This window comes from Pseudomassariella vexata (assembly GCF_002105095.1).
Source record: "Pseudomassariella vexata strain CBS 129021 chromosome Unknown BCR38scaffold_2, whole genome shotgun sequence".
NCBI lineage: Eukaryota > Fungi > Ascomycota > Sordariomycetes > Amphisphaeriales > Pseudomassariaceae > Pseudomassariella > Pseudomassariella vexata.
The window spans coordinates 209007-223106 of NW_024467957.1; the positions used below are offsets into that span (position 1 = coordinate 209007).

The following is a 14100-nucleotide window of genomic DNA, read 5'->3' on the forward strand; positions in this document are numbered from 1 at the left end:
AATTGTAAGTACCTGGGACTGAACTAAGTATTAGTTAAGATTATTTATGTACGCCAGGTCGTTACCGAAAGGCTAGCCGGAGATCGTACCGATAGTTGATGTGGGGGCCCGCTGCAGTAGCATCGACCTGACAACCGGGCGCAGTTCATTGGTGCATCAGGTCATTGTCTTGTCTTATCGCATCCCCCATGATATATACGGATGACCTCGAAATCGAGCACAGTTTAGAATTCACCACTTCTCCATACATGTACCCAACGCGGAATTGAATTCATCTAGTCACTCACCTTGCTGATGCAACATGATTGATTGAATACTGTCTCAGATGGTGCCCCCGAACGGCCAGCTGCCACTCCTTTTGAACCCGGGCCTTCCCTTCCGCTGCCCATCATAACGCCATCGACTCCAGGGTGATGCGAGACGTACGTCGACAATCTGCACCATCTTGTTCATCGCCCATAGCCGCCATGGACCGCTTTCGATCGCTATTTCAGAAGAGAGATGATGAGCCGGAATACGAGCCTCTGAATGAGGATAGGGAGGGACACTTCCGGGAAGCTCGACATGACCACGACAACGAAGCGCCCTTCTCGTGGGTCGAGTATGGCATCTTCGCGTTGCTCGGCGTTGCCATGCTATGGGCGTGGTAGGCACAGTTCCTCTATTGACGAGTTTGAATATTCGAGCTGATCATTCGCTACTACAGGAACATGTTCCTCGCCGCAGCACCCTACTTCCAGAGCCGATTCCAAGACAACGATTGGGTGCTACAAAACTTCCAGTCTGCTATCATCTCCGTCTCGACCATCACGAATCTGACTGCCATGACCATCCTTACCAACATTCAATACACGGCGTCATATCCATTCCGAATCAATACTGCGCTGTACATAAATATCGCAGTGTTTGCACTTCTGACGCTCTCGACTATGGCGTTTGTCGACGTCACGCCGGGCCAATACCTCGGTTTCTTGCTAGTCATGGTGGCAGGCACTGCTTGGGCAGCCGGGTTAATTCAGAACGGCGCATTCGCCTTTGCGTCAAGCTTCGGCAGGCCAGAATATATGCAAGCGATTATGGCAGGCCAAGGTGTCGCTGGTGTGCTTCCACCTGTTGCCCAGATCATCTCGGTGCTTGTAGCTCCCCCACAAGAGGTTAGCCCGGATGCACGGGGGGGTGAACGAGAGGCAGGAACAGCAGCTTTCATATACTTCCTTACTGCGGTCATTATATCCGCTATTGCCATCCTATCATTCATCCCGCTCGTGCGACGCCACAACCACATCGTCGAGAACCGCATGGTGGACCACATGGCCGCATCTATGAACAACATCGAAGAGGCCGAGCGCGCAGCGCGCAAGGTGGTCAGCATGACCACGTTATTTAAGAAACTGCGCTGGCTTGCCGCCGCCGTGTTCATGTGCTTCGTAATAGCCATGTTCTTCCCTATCTTCACGCCCAAGATCCTGTCCGTCACGCCGCCGGAGGAAGCCGGGTCGCTACTGCAACCGGCTGCCTTTATCCCGCTGGGTTTCTTCTTTTGGAATCTAGGCGACTTGGGTGGCCGGTCGAGCTCGCTGATCCTGCCATACAAGGGACGGCCGGCGGTGCTCTTCGCCGTCAGTCTTGCAAGGACTCTGTTCTTGCCGCTGTACGCGCTGTGCAACATCCATGGAAAAGGTGCAGTAATCAGAAGCGATGTGTTTTATTTGCTGCTGGTGCAGTTTCCATTCGGGCTGACGAACGGATGGCTGGCGTCGAACTGCATGATGGCTGCCGGCGAGTGGGTAGATGAGGGAGAGCTGGAAGCGTCGGGAGGCTTCATGGGACTTTGTCTCGTTGCAGGATTGGCGTTTGGCAGCTTGTTAAGTTTCACAGCTGCTGGTATATAGTGATGATGAAAGGAAAACATGTTTTCATAAGTGCATGGCGTTGCATTCGGAGTAGACATGGATGGCACTGCGGATATAGAACGTTCAATTCCACATCACTGGAGCCTTTTGACTGCTTCCAACCCTGAATTGATTGCATGTTCCTTGTTTCTACTTCAAATCGCAACCAGTAAACTTGCTGTGAAAATGAAATACCTAGGTAGTTTTTAATCTGAATTGAATCAATAAACTGTTTCACTTCTAGGCTCCCTCTGCCCTGTTGAGTTTTCTTGTTCGTGTTTGTTGAGCATCTCGTTGATTGCGACCCCAGTTAAAAGTTGGGGTGTTCTATGTTCGATGAGGTATTACCCAATTGGAATGGATCTTTCGTCAGTCACATTCGAACTGCTAAAATTCCATGTCTATAGAGTGAATGAACGGCTTATTAGCAAGTGACGCGCATTTTTCTCTTGTCGCCCCACGATGCCTCTTTTTACGAGCTGGGCCGCGTATTGGCAAGACCCGGCACTGCCACACTCAGATGCCGGGCTGGCTCGACCGGTCAATGGTAGGTTAAAAAGGGGAAAGTTCTGGCTAACTCAAGCTTGCAAGTACCTTACTCACGAGAAGTTGCTGCCACCCGTTTCAAGTTTCACATATCATCGTCCTCATCTTATCGCACAACTCACTGAGAGAATATACCATCATCATTTTTCTTACAGGTATCTACTCCGAGCCATCTTCGCTCTCGATCTTCAGATCCTTTCAGGTTTCCTCCACTGTGTCGTTCATTCTGGTTATTTTCAAACTGGAGTACTCACTCAGCTCTTTTGAATTGTGTGCTTTAGTCTTCTGGTCATTCCGCTATAGAGGTCACTCATATCCTTTTGGGCTTATCACTTCCTTTTGAGTGTATGTACATGTGAGGCAGGGGGCTGGGGATTCAGATTGATCGTGTGATCATTAGCTACAAGAACCAACCAAGAGGGCGACCAAGGAGGCAGGCAAATTTTAGAAAGACGACCGATCAAGCACAACGAAAACACTATCTATCACCAACTTTTTCCATCAACTTAGACATGGAAGACATCATGACTCTAAAGACATCGCGACGACAGGTGCTCGAGGACCTCTGGGACCTCGTCGGAAACCGGACATCGAAAACAGGGACAAGTCCCGAGATGGATAAAATTAACGTCTACCTAAAGAAATCCAAGTTGCGCTACTTCACTGAGGGCCGGGCGAACGTAGTTTTCAGAGTGGAGGACGAGCAGGACGGCAGCTTCACCGGGGCCTTGCTCCGAGTCCCCAAATCCACCCCGGGCGCCGATCCCCACAGCTACAAGCGACTGCAGGACTACCGCGAGAAGTACATCGAGCCCGCTGTCGGAGCTCAGTTTCTGGTTCCTCAGTTCCTCATCGAACTCACCGAAGAGCAAGCCAAGGACTTGAGCCAGAAACGCGATGAGAAGCTCGACAGAAACGATGGGAGCATCATCCCTCCTGGATACGCCATGTTGATCCAGGATATGTCTCAGTGGCCCGGGTCTAACCAGATTACCCTCGAGTTCAAGCCCAAGTGGCTGGCCCAGTCTCCCATCGCGCCCGAGGACGCAACGCGTTGCCGTACTTGTGCGCGCGAGGCGCACCGCAACCAGGTCAAGCTGAAGGAGGGCAAATCCTTTACTCCCCCGGTATGCCCGCTAGGCCTGCTGCACCCGAACCCCGACATCGTGACGGCCACCATCCGAGACCTGGCCCCTTCGTGGTCAGAGGACGACCAAAGGCGGCTCAAGGATGCATTCACGGAGACCAAGATCCTCGAGACGCTACGGCATCACCAGGTCGCAGGCGACGAGGGACGGATCATGTTCGAGCACCCAGAGAAGCCTGAGTTCGGGCTCGCTATGACGCTGAGGGATTGCACGTGTTTTGTGAGGCTGGACAAGGGCACTGGCAAGGTCGAGATCAAGCTCGCGGATGTGGATGAGAAGAATTGGAAGAGTAAGCAGGTTTATTGGCAAGAGTCGCATGATATGTATGTGGATGGAGGGTTTTATCATGGCAGGGAGGAGCCAGGGATGGAAACGCATTGTAAGCTCAAGACTGAATGATTGGACTGCACGGGGTGCGGCGTGGGGTTATGGATGGGTTGGTTGGAACGGTTATCGGGTTATATTCTATGGAGAAATGGTAGAGGGAAGAAGAGGCAATGTGGCTGGCTAGTAACGATGCATATTACACGATAATCGCGATATTATATATTAGCTTTGGGGGTGATTATAACCGGGATACCACACGTCTCAGGATAATAGTCAGGTAGTGCAAAAAGCTAGCGATGATGCGCTCATAATCGGTATGTATATTACAAGACTAACTTTTAAGGAATCTAAGTTAGGTGAGAGTGTCCGACATCTCCTCATTAGCTATGGCGGATCCGCAGGACCGGATTGGGCGCGAATCCTCTCCCCCCTTCCCCTCTCTGGGGGGACACAGCAAGTTGGTAAAATATCTAATAGGTCTAGGAGGACAATATATATATGACACTTGAGAGCGTATCGGGTAATTGTGTAAGGTATAGCGGTGGAAGAAGCGCTAGTAAGAGGACGAAGCGGCACTATAGAGGTAACGTAACGTAATATTATTACGGGGACCTAACCTTCGGGCCATACTATATATAACCTAACGCCTAACGCCTAATGCCTAACCATACCTACGGTATACCCAAATTCCCATATTATCGCCGCCCTACGCTCGGAGTAAAGGTTTCTAGTATCTTATTAACCTACTACGGGTCGCGAGGGAACTCCACCCGTAGGACCTCCTAGACCTTCTGACAAGAATACCCCTTACGTCAGATATTCACGTATCTTGCAGTGGAACCTTGATATGACGGTGATATGACCTCTCTGTGCGATGGCTATGACCTTGAGGTAGCTAGTCCAGTTGATTGGTATTGTTCTGTGCTCCGGAAGGCCCTTAGGGTGACCCTAAGTAGCTGGTAATCTTAGCCCTATACTACTGGTTAATCACGTGACTCATTGTATCTGACACATCCCCTTAGGCGACTGCCCTGTTGACTATCGAATGTGGACTTCCGCAAGGATCGCCCGTCTCGCCGATCCTCCTTCTATATATCGAGCCCCTATTTAAGCTGGGCACCTGCAGACCTGGACGCAAGCGCTCGCGATTCGGCTACGTGGACGACATAGCTATACTGTCAAGCTCTAGTTCCCTAGAAGAAAATTGCACTATACTGGCCGAAGAGTGGAAAGCAGCACTCGACTGGAGCATGTCTGAGGGTATCACGTTCGACCCCGACAAGACGGAGCTAATACACTTCACAAGAAGAGGGAGAGATGCAAACCCACCCATTACCACTACGCAACAGAATGGAACGATCCACACTGTTCAACCCATCAAAATCGGTGCTGCACTCAGGTGGTTAGGCGTCTACTTCGATAGAAAGCTTAGCTTTAAGGCCCATGTCAAATTCGTCTCAGCTAAAGCTCTACAGGTTGCTAACGGACTCCGGTCGTTAGGAAACACAATCAGAGGGGCCCCAACACGACTACTCCGTCAAGCTGTAATCGCGTGCGTGCTCCCCGTGCAATTCTACGCCTCGGAAGCATGGTGGCCGTCTGCCAGACAGAACAAGAATGGACGCATTATCTCAAACCGGGTCCAATCCCTAGCTGACCAAATGGATCGAACGCAGAATACCGCAATGAGAGCCATGCTTCCTGTATATAGGACCACGCCAATACCGGTCCTGCAACGGGAAGCGGCACTACCGCCAGCAGAAATCGCACTCGACGCAAAACTCTATGCGGCTTCTGTTAGATTACACAAACTGGATAGCCGCCATCCCTTACGCAGGAGGCTCAGACATCCTACGGGCCCCGATTCGAGGTTAAGGCGTATGGCGAGCCTAACCCCAGATACTGCAGAATATATAGATCCTCTGCAAATACCGCCCTGGGAGCAGGCTGGCGAATGGTCCATCACCCTCGCCAAGATCGGTTATATCCCAGGACAGTCAAAGGAGGAGGCTGCCCGCTCGTTTCTACAAAGGATAAACGAGTTTTCAAAGCGCGATATAATAATCTATACAGACGGCTCGCTGGCTACCCATAGCGACAGGACCTTAGCTGGACCAGGCTGGGCTGGTTATCAGGCCGGTAAAAGACTACTCTGCGGGTCCGAACTACTGGGCTCTCAGATAGAGGTATACGATGCGGAAGCCCACGCAGCACTACGGGGGCTTCAGGAGGCTGTAAAGCTTCCGTCCAACAGCATGGCAGATAACGTCCACATCTGCCTCGATAATCTCGCGGTTGCGGGTAGGCTCATCTGTCCAAGTCCCGGAAGCAGTCAAGCAAAATTCACCGCCTTCCAAGAGCTGTCCAAAACCTGGTCACAGAGAGAGCGAAAACCCTGGACATCCCCGGGACAAGTGTATATCTGGTGGTGCCCAGGACACGTAGGCATCCCCGGAAACGAAGAAGCAGATGTCCAGGCCAAAGCGGCCTGTGAGCAACCACCCAAGACACAACACCCGGCGTCATTCGCACATATAAAGAGAATCGCGAGATCCTACACTTGGAAGAGTTTCAACGATCGATGGGCCACTACCTGCCCTCAACAGTATCGAGATCTAGGGATCGCTATCCACCCGCGACCCCCCGAACTTGGCCTGCCCCGGCAACACCTAGGCAGATTACTCGCAGCGAGGTCGCACCACGGGGATTTCGTGACCTACCACGAGAGACTCCAGCATCGCGACGCACTGCTCAACTGCGGGTGTGGAAAGACAAAGACACCAGTCCACTTCTACTTTTGCAAGCGCGGCCGCAAGGCCACGCCCGGTCATCTAAAAGCGCATATGGCCAAGAATAGTATAGATTCCCTCCTAGGCACGGCCAAGGGAGCTCGTTTGTTTTGTCAATGGGCGGAGGAGACCAATTTCTTTACTGAGATCTGCCCATCGCACTGAACAGGAATGTTAGATGAAGACAGTCCCCTGTAACATAGATTCGACTAGCATAGACCATGCCGGCACTGCGCCCGGCACGTCTCACGTGATGAGACGTTAAATTTCAATCAATCAATCAATCATATAGAGTTCTATGGATATAAGATTTATTATGTCTTCAAGCAGACCTCCATTCGGACTCTCCTCCATACAAAAGCTCTTCTACTACGTCAAAGTCCTCCTCGCACAATTATTTGAGCTGCCTGGCGTCGATCTTTCCCTTGATATCTACTAATCCGGCTTATCTTATAAACTTCCTGTTGCGTGCCCCAGGCACACCGCCTGTGTGCTGGATACAGCGATTGGGCCAATTACCCATAGATAACTCTTCCGTAGCTGCAGCCTCTGGGACTTAGTCCTATTATCATCACCGATACAACCCTCTTGCCTGTATTTCCAGCACTTCCTAAAGCTCTCAGATGGCAGCACCTTCGTTGAGTAGTCGGCAAGTATATTCCCGGTAGGTATGTAGGAAACCTTAATCTGCTCTGTTTATACTATATATCTTAGCTAATGGTTATAGATATCTATGTATCGTAATTAGTTTGTAAAGCGGCTATATCCGTATTTACACGCCAGATAGTTTATTAGTTGTCACACTAAATATCTAAGCACGAAGAGTCTGGCGTGATACTAAACTCCTTAAGTAATTGGGATACGAATAGGGTCTTTTTAACGGCCTATGTAAGGGATAATGATTCCGCCTCTAATATAGAAGTAGTAGCTATATCGTACTTATTCGCGCGCTAGATAATCACTCCTCCGAATAGCTTTATAATATAGCCTTCCGGTCGATCGGATTATGGGTAAAGGAGGTATCGCTCTAGGCCTCGAAGGAATCGCCTCCTCTGTGACGCCTGTCATCTGGACGATAAGCAGAGCAGGGACACCTCAGTAGGGGCTGGCTGTCCCACCTGTAGACACCCGTCCTCTTTATAGCAGAGGAACGGATATCTGTACTTGAAACCCTTTCTCTCTTCTTCGGTTTAGTATTCGTTAACAGAGATAGACTGATATCGCAACTTTGATTCGTACTCGCAGTGCCCCTGCCTCGTCACACCCTCTAAGCTAAAGAGCGTACTCTTTATTACCGAGAAAGTATCGGATTAGGATACCTATATTAATTTATACTTACTGTCTCGAATAATTTCGATACCTAGGAACCACTAAAGGTTATTACGTCTAGTCAGCGTATAGACAGACTTGGTTGATCCTCGGCTTTGTTATAGTAGAGCCTACTATCGTTACATGATACTCTAGACCTCGTTGAGATGATAGAAACCTAGAACAATTGTTATTGTAGTTATATAAAGAATTCTATATAATCCAGACGTCTATAAGTAGGTCGATCTAATAAGGGAATCAGCCTGTATTTTAACCTGCCGTAAATCATGGTTCACGAAGACACGTATCCGGTATGATATTAGTATTGTAAGTAATACCCGGGATTTCGTTTCTAGTAAAGGGTAGTTGATATATAAGACTTACGATAGAGCTTGTCCTTCACTATACCGATAGTTATTCTGAAGATAACTACCGCGTTTAGATCTACCCCGGTAACAAGCGTTCGCCAAGGAGAGGTAGAGGCTGGAAACTTTCTAGTACTCGTAGATAAGGCCAAAGAATCCATAGGCGTAGGTGATAGTACAACGTTCAGTATAAATATGCTCTTTATCGAGTTTTCTGGACGAGCTTGGCTATATTTGGTAACCATCGACTTGCCTGGCTTATTTCGCGCCGGAAATAAAGAATATTCAGCTGGTAATACGAAAGTAGTCCGTTTAGTGGTATGCGTTTATATTAACAACCCACTCAGTAGACCGTCTCAGGTTTAGGCGCTTAGATCAGCGGCAAGGGCACTCCCACGCCTAATATTGGCCGGCAGGAGATCTAAGCAAATACGAACAGGGTACGAATCAAACCTTTGGAAAACCGAAACCTCTTCTCTACTACCACCAAGCATATCCATTCTTAAACTTCTGCTCGCTATGATCCTCTCTTATTAGCGACTGGGATAGCGACTGGGAAAACAAAGAGAGGCAAGCTATCCTGGTCTTGTAATACACTGGCGGGGATAGATCATCGTATCGGGGAATTCATGACATAAAAAGACCGATGGACGCCTCATCGGAAGGTTTCCTCTTGATCCTTGAGACAAAGTCTCACCAGAACCATTCGTCCAGAAAGATGATCGTATTTAGCCGTTCAGCTAACAGCCCTATCCGAACACTGAGTAACTTCTGCAGAGCCGCCTTCCTCAGCGATCTTTGACGAGTTGAATGCTTTTTGGTTTGGGCTCGATTTGTTGGTTTCCCCGCACCTGGGCCGTATATAGAGTAACATGTGTGAAATTCGCTGACCGTGATCCCCGTGTCTCCAGAGTACTACGTGCACAGAATGTCCTATTACCAAGTTGCATGGACTTGAATCAGCCGCACTAGTTTGAACGATGCGTCCTTTCAATAGATTCCCAGGTACAGCCTCCTTCGGGGCAAATATCAGCGCCCTTAAGCAGTCGATCTGCAGTCCCCCATGCCGCTGCGAAGACTGTCAGACCGGCTTCTACATGGAAGAGGAGCAGTGGAAACCCGAGTTCTCATATCGCCGTAGGTTACTGGACAAAGAGGCCGAAGCCATCACCAACGACTACATTGAGCATATTGCCCAGAATAGGGAATACCTGGCCCAGCGCCTTCAATCTCGTGCAGATCTGCTTATGAGCCGATGGCGAAAGCGAAGCACCGAGAAACGGCAGGCTCTGTTGACGGAAGCAGCGCCAGATATAGCACTCTTGTCATGGACACTCCCTCGGTACAGCTACGACCCCGAGCGCAAACTAATAGATGCTAGAACTCTTACCAGACGGCGGCAACTCTTGGCCCCATGGTTGAATATCGAAGTGCTGAAGAACAATCCCATGGTGCTTTATGCTCTTTTACACTACAGAGTCGCATACCCCCCACAGGACTGGGCTGCTTTTGATTGCAGACAGCTTACACTGAGCTGGGCATGCGGGTGGATTGATGTTGACTACTCACCGAAATGCGTGGTGATGTATGGTCCACGGTACGGCGAGCTCGTTAACTGGTCGGAAGGACCGGCTCATCGATCTGATATTCTGGGCTTCCCTCGAGCTAGGCTTGTGCTCGAAGTCCAGGGATATATCATGGCAGTGCTCAGGTCTGTTGTCGACAAGATCCTCGAAGGCGCAGACGAGACACTCGATCCACGTGCACTGAATTGGGCAGCGCTTACGGGCAATGCTGGTTTTGGGCATACTGGCGAAGTTGAATTCTGGTCACCTTACACGAATCAAGCGTTCTCGGCTCCACCGAAACTGGAACTGAACTATCTTCTGTCCCTGGCGAAAACTCGGCTGGATTCTACAGCAGATCACCTTTGGAACCTTCAATGTGATGTCGCATATATGCGTCGCTACCTCAAAGTCCTCGGCGATATGACCATCTTCAAACTTGCGGAGAAAGAACATGCAGCTAGTCGAATTGCGGACGAGCTCCTGCGCGAAGTATTTGATCATTTCTGGTGGCGTTGGCTTGAGATTGAGTGCAGACACGTTGCTGAGATACAACATCGGTTTCAAGATGGTATCCATCCTGGTCACCCGCTCCCGACTCCATACGATCGGGCTTTGAGTGGCCTAGAAATCATTCTCGTCGATCAGGTGATATACAGGGCACAGCGACTGGGCGGACAGATCCCATTCAGCAAAGGGTTTTCGAGACATTGGACGCTCAAGCGCGAGTCTGGTATACCCAAGGGCATGAGTCGATTGACACGAACGACACCGACGAATACACAAGAGTCTTTAGAGAATGATCAGCTTGATTGGATATTGACACAGCTGCAAGGGCACCCGGGCCGACAGACACATTTCGAACACTCGCTTCTATTCAACATGCTGCAGAGTCATCTCGCTAGCAACAGCAGAGAAAAGTCGCGGCTTGACGAGCGTATGTATGGAATCCTGTCCGACCTTTCTACTTGCCACGAGATGCTTGTGGCCATTCTTCTGAATCGACCGCAGAATAAGAACGGGAATATGGACGACTACTCCGCAGAAGAACGTGGAGGTTGGAAAAGACTGCGCAATCATTCGAAAATAGCCCCACAACGTGATCTCGAAGCGGCCGGATCGAAACTTTTGGATGACTTTGCTGCGACAAAACTGACAGGCGTTCCCAAAAGCATGAAGACGCTCCAGTGTTTTCGCGACGCGCATGTTGCCATGAAGGAATTCTGGTCATCTATGCGAGTAATCGTGAAGAACATGCTCGCCAACTCAGCCTTTTCAGACCATGAACTCCGATCTTTGCTCAATGTCATGGAAGCAAACGAAAGTCCTGAGTACATCAAGGCCATGGAGCTGAAGATTCGAAGCTATTGAGAGAAATTGAAGGAAAGCAGAAGTTCACTCAAGGAACAATTTTCTCCTCCGCGGAATCTGAATTTAGGGCTGAGATTACGACAAGAGCCCCAAAGAACAAGATCAAGAACCGCCCTGAACCGCTTGATGATACCAGTCAAATCGAGGTGGCAGAGATCACGGTGATCCCAGAGGACGAGCCTTCTGCAGTTCCCAGCCTCCCGGTCTCAAAACGGGCATTTGACTTGATCAGATTCATGTTTCCACGATCCCCAGACGAAGCAGCTAGATCGGTCGGATGGAATGAGTTCGTTCACGGTCTCCACGATGTCGGCTTCACGGCTCGAAACAGCGGGGGCTCGGCTGTTATGTTCGAAAGTCCGGACAGTGGTAGAATCGTGTTTCACAAGCCACATCCCTTTCCCAAGCTTGATCCGATAATGCTGCACTCGGTGGGCAAGAGAATGGCGAAAAGTTTTGGTTGGACTAGGGATGCGTTCATTCTGGATGAGAGCCCCAAGTAAAATCTTTGATATGTAAATGCTGACATATTGTTCCATCTACGTTGACATATCCCGCCACAAGCAGCCTCACTGCTAGTTGTCACTTACGGAAGAGTCTCAAATAAAAGCAACATAAAGCCCCTGAAATGGTACTCATCGCCTCTCTAATCAAAAAGCAGGGCACTAAACTCTGAATAGTAAGACCCATGCGATTTAGTGGAAGTTGAGATAGATCAAAGGCAAGCGACTGGATTGCCTGAAACTCCATCACGACCGCATAGCCAAGGTTCACTTCTTTATCGAGGGACCAACTATGGTTAATGTTTGTGCCTTTTATTCCAGTTGGAATGTGTCGCCGTTAATTGTAAGCGATCTCGTACGAAACCCCGTCCTTCAGCGTTCTCCCCACTAAACAGTACAAGAAAAAGCGGTACCCTCAGCCGCCGGCGGGAAGGATTGGCTAGCACATCGTGGCTACTATTAGATCTTGCAGTCCCAGGGCCTCGCGTTCGGCATCGGGTCCGGCGGTGTGTTTAGAACAGCACTGATCTGCGTGGCCCAGTGGTTCGACCGCCGCCCAGGCCTGGCCGTTGGCATTGCGTGGGAAGCAGTGTGGGAGGTGTGATCTTTCTAACCTTCATCGTCCAGCTCTCGAAGAAGATCGGCCTTCATGGTGCAATCCGTTATTCAACCCTCATAATCGGTATCCTTCTCGCCTTGCCGTGTTTTTGGAACCGGGCACGCCTGCCACGGAAGAAATGGGATCCCAGCCAAAGGTGGCTTGACCTCACCATGTTGAAGAGAAGCAGTTCGCGGTTTGCATTCTGGGAAGCTTCCTCATTATGTGAGTGTAATCGAATTCCCTGAACCTAACTAAACAGGACTGGGCTAACATGTAGTCTGGCTTCACCAAAGGTGAGGAATTTGGGGACCCTTCAACTTTTTGTCGAGTATGGCTATGAAAGCTGGCTTCCCCGACACTCTGGCATTGCGCCTCATCTCGATCGTCAAATATGTCTCCCGGGCTATTGCAAAATTCTCCTTTGGCTTGAAGTCGTACCTCGAAGGACATGAACCCGAAATATTTGCCGACCGTACTCGTTGCCTTCGATTTAGTGCTAGCATGATCCCAGGCCGTCTTCTGCTCCATTGGGAGGTCCGAATCAGATAATTCAACGTGGCAACCGCCTGCTGCTTTCTGAAACCCGTGTCTATTCTGGCACTATGGATGCCAGTCAACTATTATCCCTCACAAGCCGGCATCGTCCACCCAGTGTTGGCCGAGTGTATTGTTATCCCCTTGAGCAAGGAGGATTTCGGCAGCGAAGTCGGCCACATAACGCTTGCTAGGAGCCCGTCCACACACTTCCTCGTGTAGGATCCAGTTCACGATAACCTCCTCTTGCTCTGGAGTCAACTTTTGTTGCCTGGAGGCCGCGTCGCGATGCGAATTACCGTGACGAATACGGTAGGACAGTGTAGTCCCCTTGATACCGTACCGATGAGCTGCTACGGCCTGGGAAGAGCCCTGACGGACAAGCTCTTTAGCGCGTTCGATTCGCTGCTCAAAATAGTCCAGACTATTCTCCACTGGATTAGCCATTTTGTACGTAGATAGGGAGCAATTGCGAGGTAAATGGAGAGACGTCGTGTTGTTGAGGCGTAGAAATTCCCTGCAAAATGGGGGTGCATGCAAAAAGGTGGTCAATGCGGTTAGATCTTTTAGTCTGCGGGGCGGTTGGCTACGGGCGGCTATTCCTGAAATTCTATTCTTCACCCCACAAGACCAAGGCAATTATATACAAATACTCACTTATGAAGTTTGTTATAGTAATCTATCTTACCGGTCATACGATGCTTACTTACATCAGAAAATTCATGTATCTTACGCCGCTAGATTATAATTGCACAGTTTAACAGGACAAATTTGAATCAGATCGTTATCTAAGAGGGAGGAAGACTTGTGCGAGAAGTTGCGGTGTGCTCTGGGCTCACTTCTATCTCGACGTTCGTTGGTCAAATGTTCTGGGGAAGTATGTCTCCAAATGGGGAAAAGAGCGAACAGGTTGGGGTTGATCGGACCACCATGATCCGATATTGCGAATTTATGGCACCAAATCGGCAAATCGGTGTTGTCGGTATATCTTAACTAGCCCCGAAGAAACGCTAATTGGTTATAAGCTTAATATACCGGAGAAGCCCGGGTAACTCAGCCCTATTCAACAGGATGGTTGTATCGGCCCTGCTATAGACACATTCTGTATGAATTCTACAGCTGGGCAGTATAATTGTAGAACTTTGGCGACA

General features: G+C 49.7%; 4 protein-coding genes across 4 annotated transcripts; all 4 read left to right on the forward strand.

Moving 5' to 3' along the window:
* Positions 1-173: 173 nt before the first annotated feature.
* Positions 174-2095, forward strand: BCR38DRAFT_419350 (nucleoside transporter). Its single transcript, XM_040859307.1, has 2 exons — positions 174-646; positions 707-2095. The coding sequence occupies exons 1-2, from the start codon at positions 414-416 to the stop codon at positions 1890-1892; spliced, it is 1419 nt and encodes a 472-aa protein (XP_040719476.1). The 5' UTR covers positions 174-413; the 3' UTR covers positions 1893-2095.
* An 867-nt stretch (positions 2096-2962) lies between these two features.
* BCR38DRAFT_405238 (inositol-pentakisphosphate 2-kinase-domain-containing protein) lies at positions 2963-3985 on the forward strand (the record flags this gene model as incomplete). Its single annotated transcript, XM_040857942.1, has 1 exon — positions 2963-3985. The coding sequence occupies one exon, from the start codon at positions 2963-2965 to the stop codon at positions 3983-3985; it is 1023 nt and encodes a 340-aa protein (XP_040719477.1).
* A 4887-nt stretch (positions 3986-8872) lies between these two features.
* Positions 8873-11311, forward strand: BCR38DRAFT_471018 (uncharacterized protein; the record flags this gene model as incomplete). Its single annotated transcript, XM_040862848.1, has 2 exons — positions 8873-9210; positions 9287-11311. Exon 2 carries the CDS (start codon positions 9356-9358, stop codon positions 11309-11311), a length of 1956 nt encoding a protein of 651 aa, XP_040719478.1. The 5' UTR covers positions 8873-9210; positions 9287-9355.
* A 795-nt stretch (positions 11312-12106) lies between these two features.
* BCR38DRAFT_405240 (uncharacterized protein) lies at positions 12107-12660 on the forward strand (the record flags this gene model as incomplete). Its single annotated transcript, XM_040857943.1, has 3 exons — positions 12107-12157; positions 12287-12412; positions 12442-12660. 3 exons carry the CDS (start codon positions 12107-12109, stop codon positions 12658-12660), a joined length of 396 nt encoding a protein of 131 aa, XP_040719479.1.
* Positions 12661-14100: the final 1440 nt, after the last annotated feature.

Excerpts from the sequence above, each read along its gene's own strand:
- BCR38DRAFT_419350 (XM_040859307.1), top strand. The coding sequence starts at position 414 with ATGCGAGACGTACGTCGACAATCTGCACCATCTTGTTCATCGCCCATA. Across the intron at positions 647-706 it reads GTTGCCATGCTATGGGCGTG|GAACATGTTCCTCGCCGCAG; the intron begins GTAGGCACAGTT and ends TCGCTACTACAG.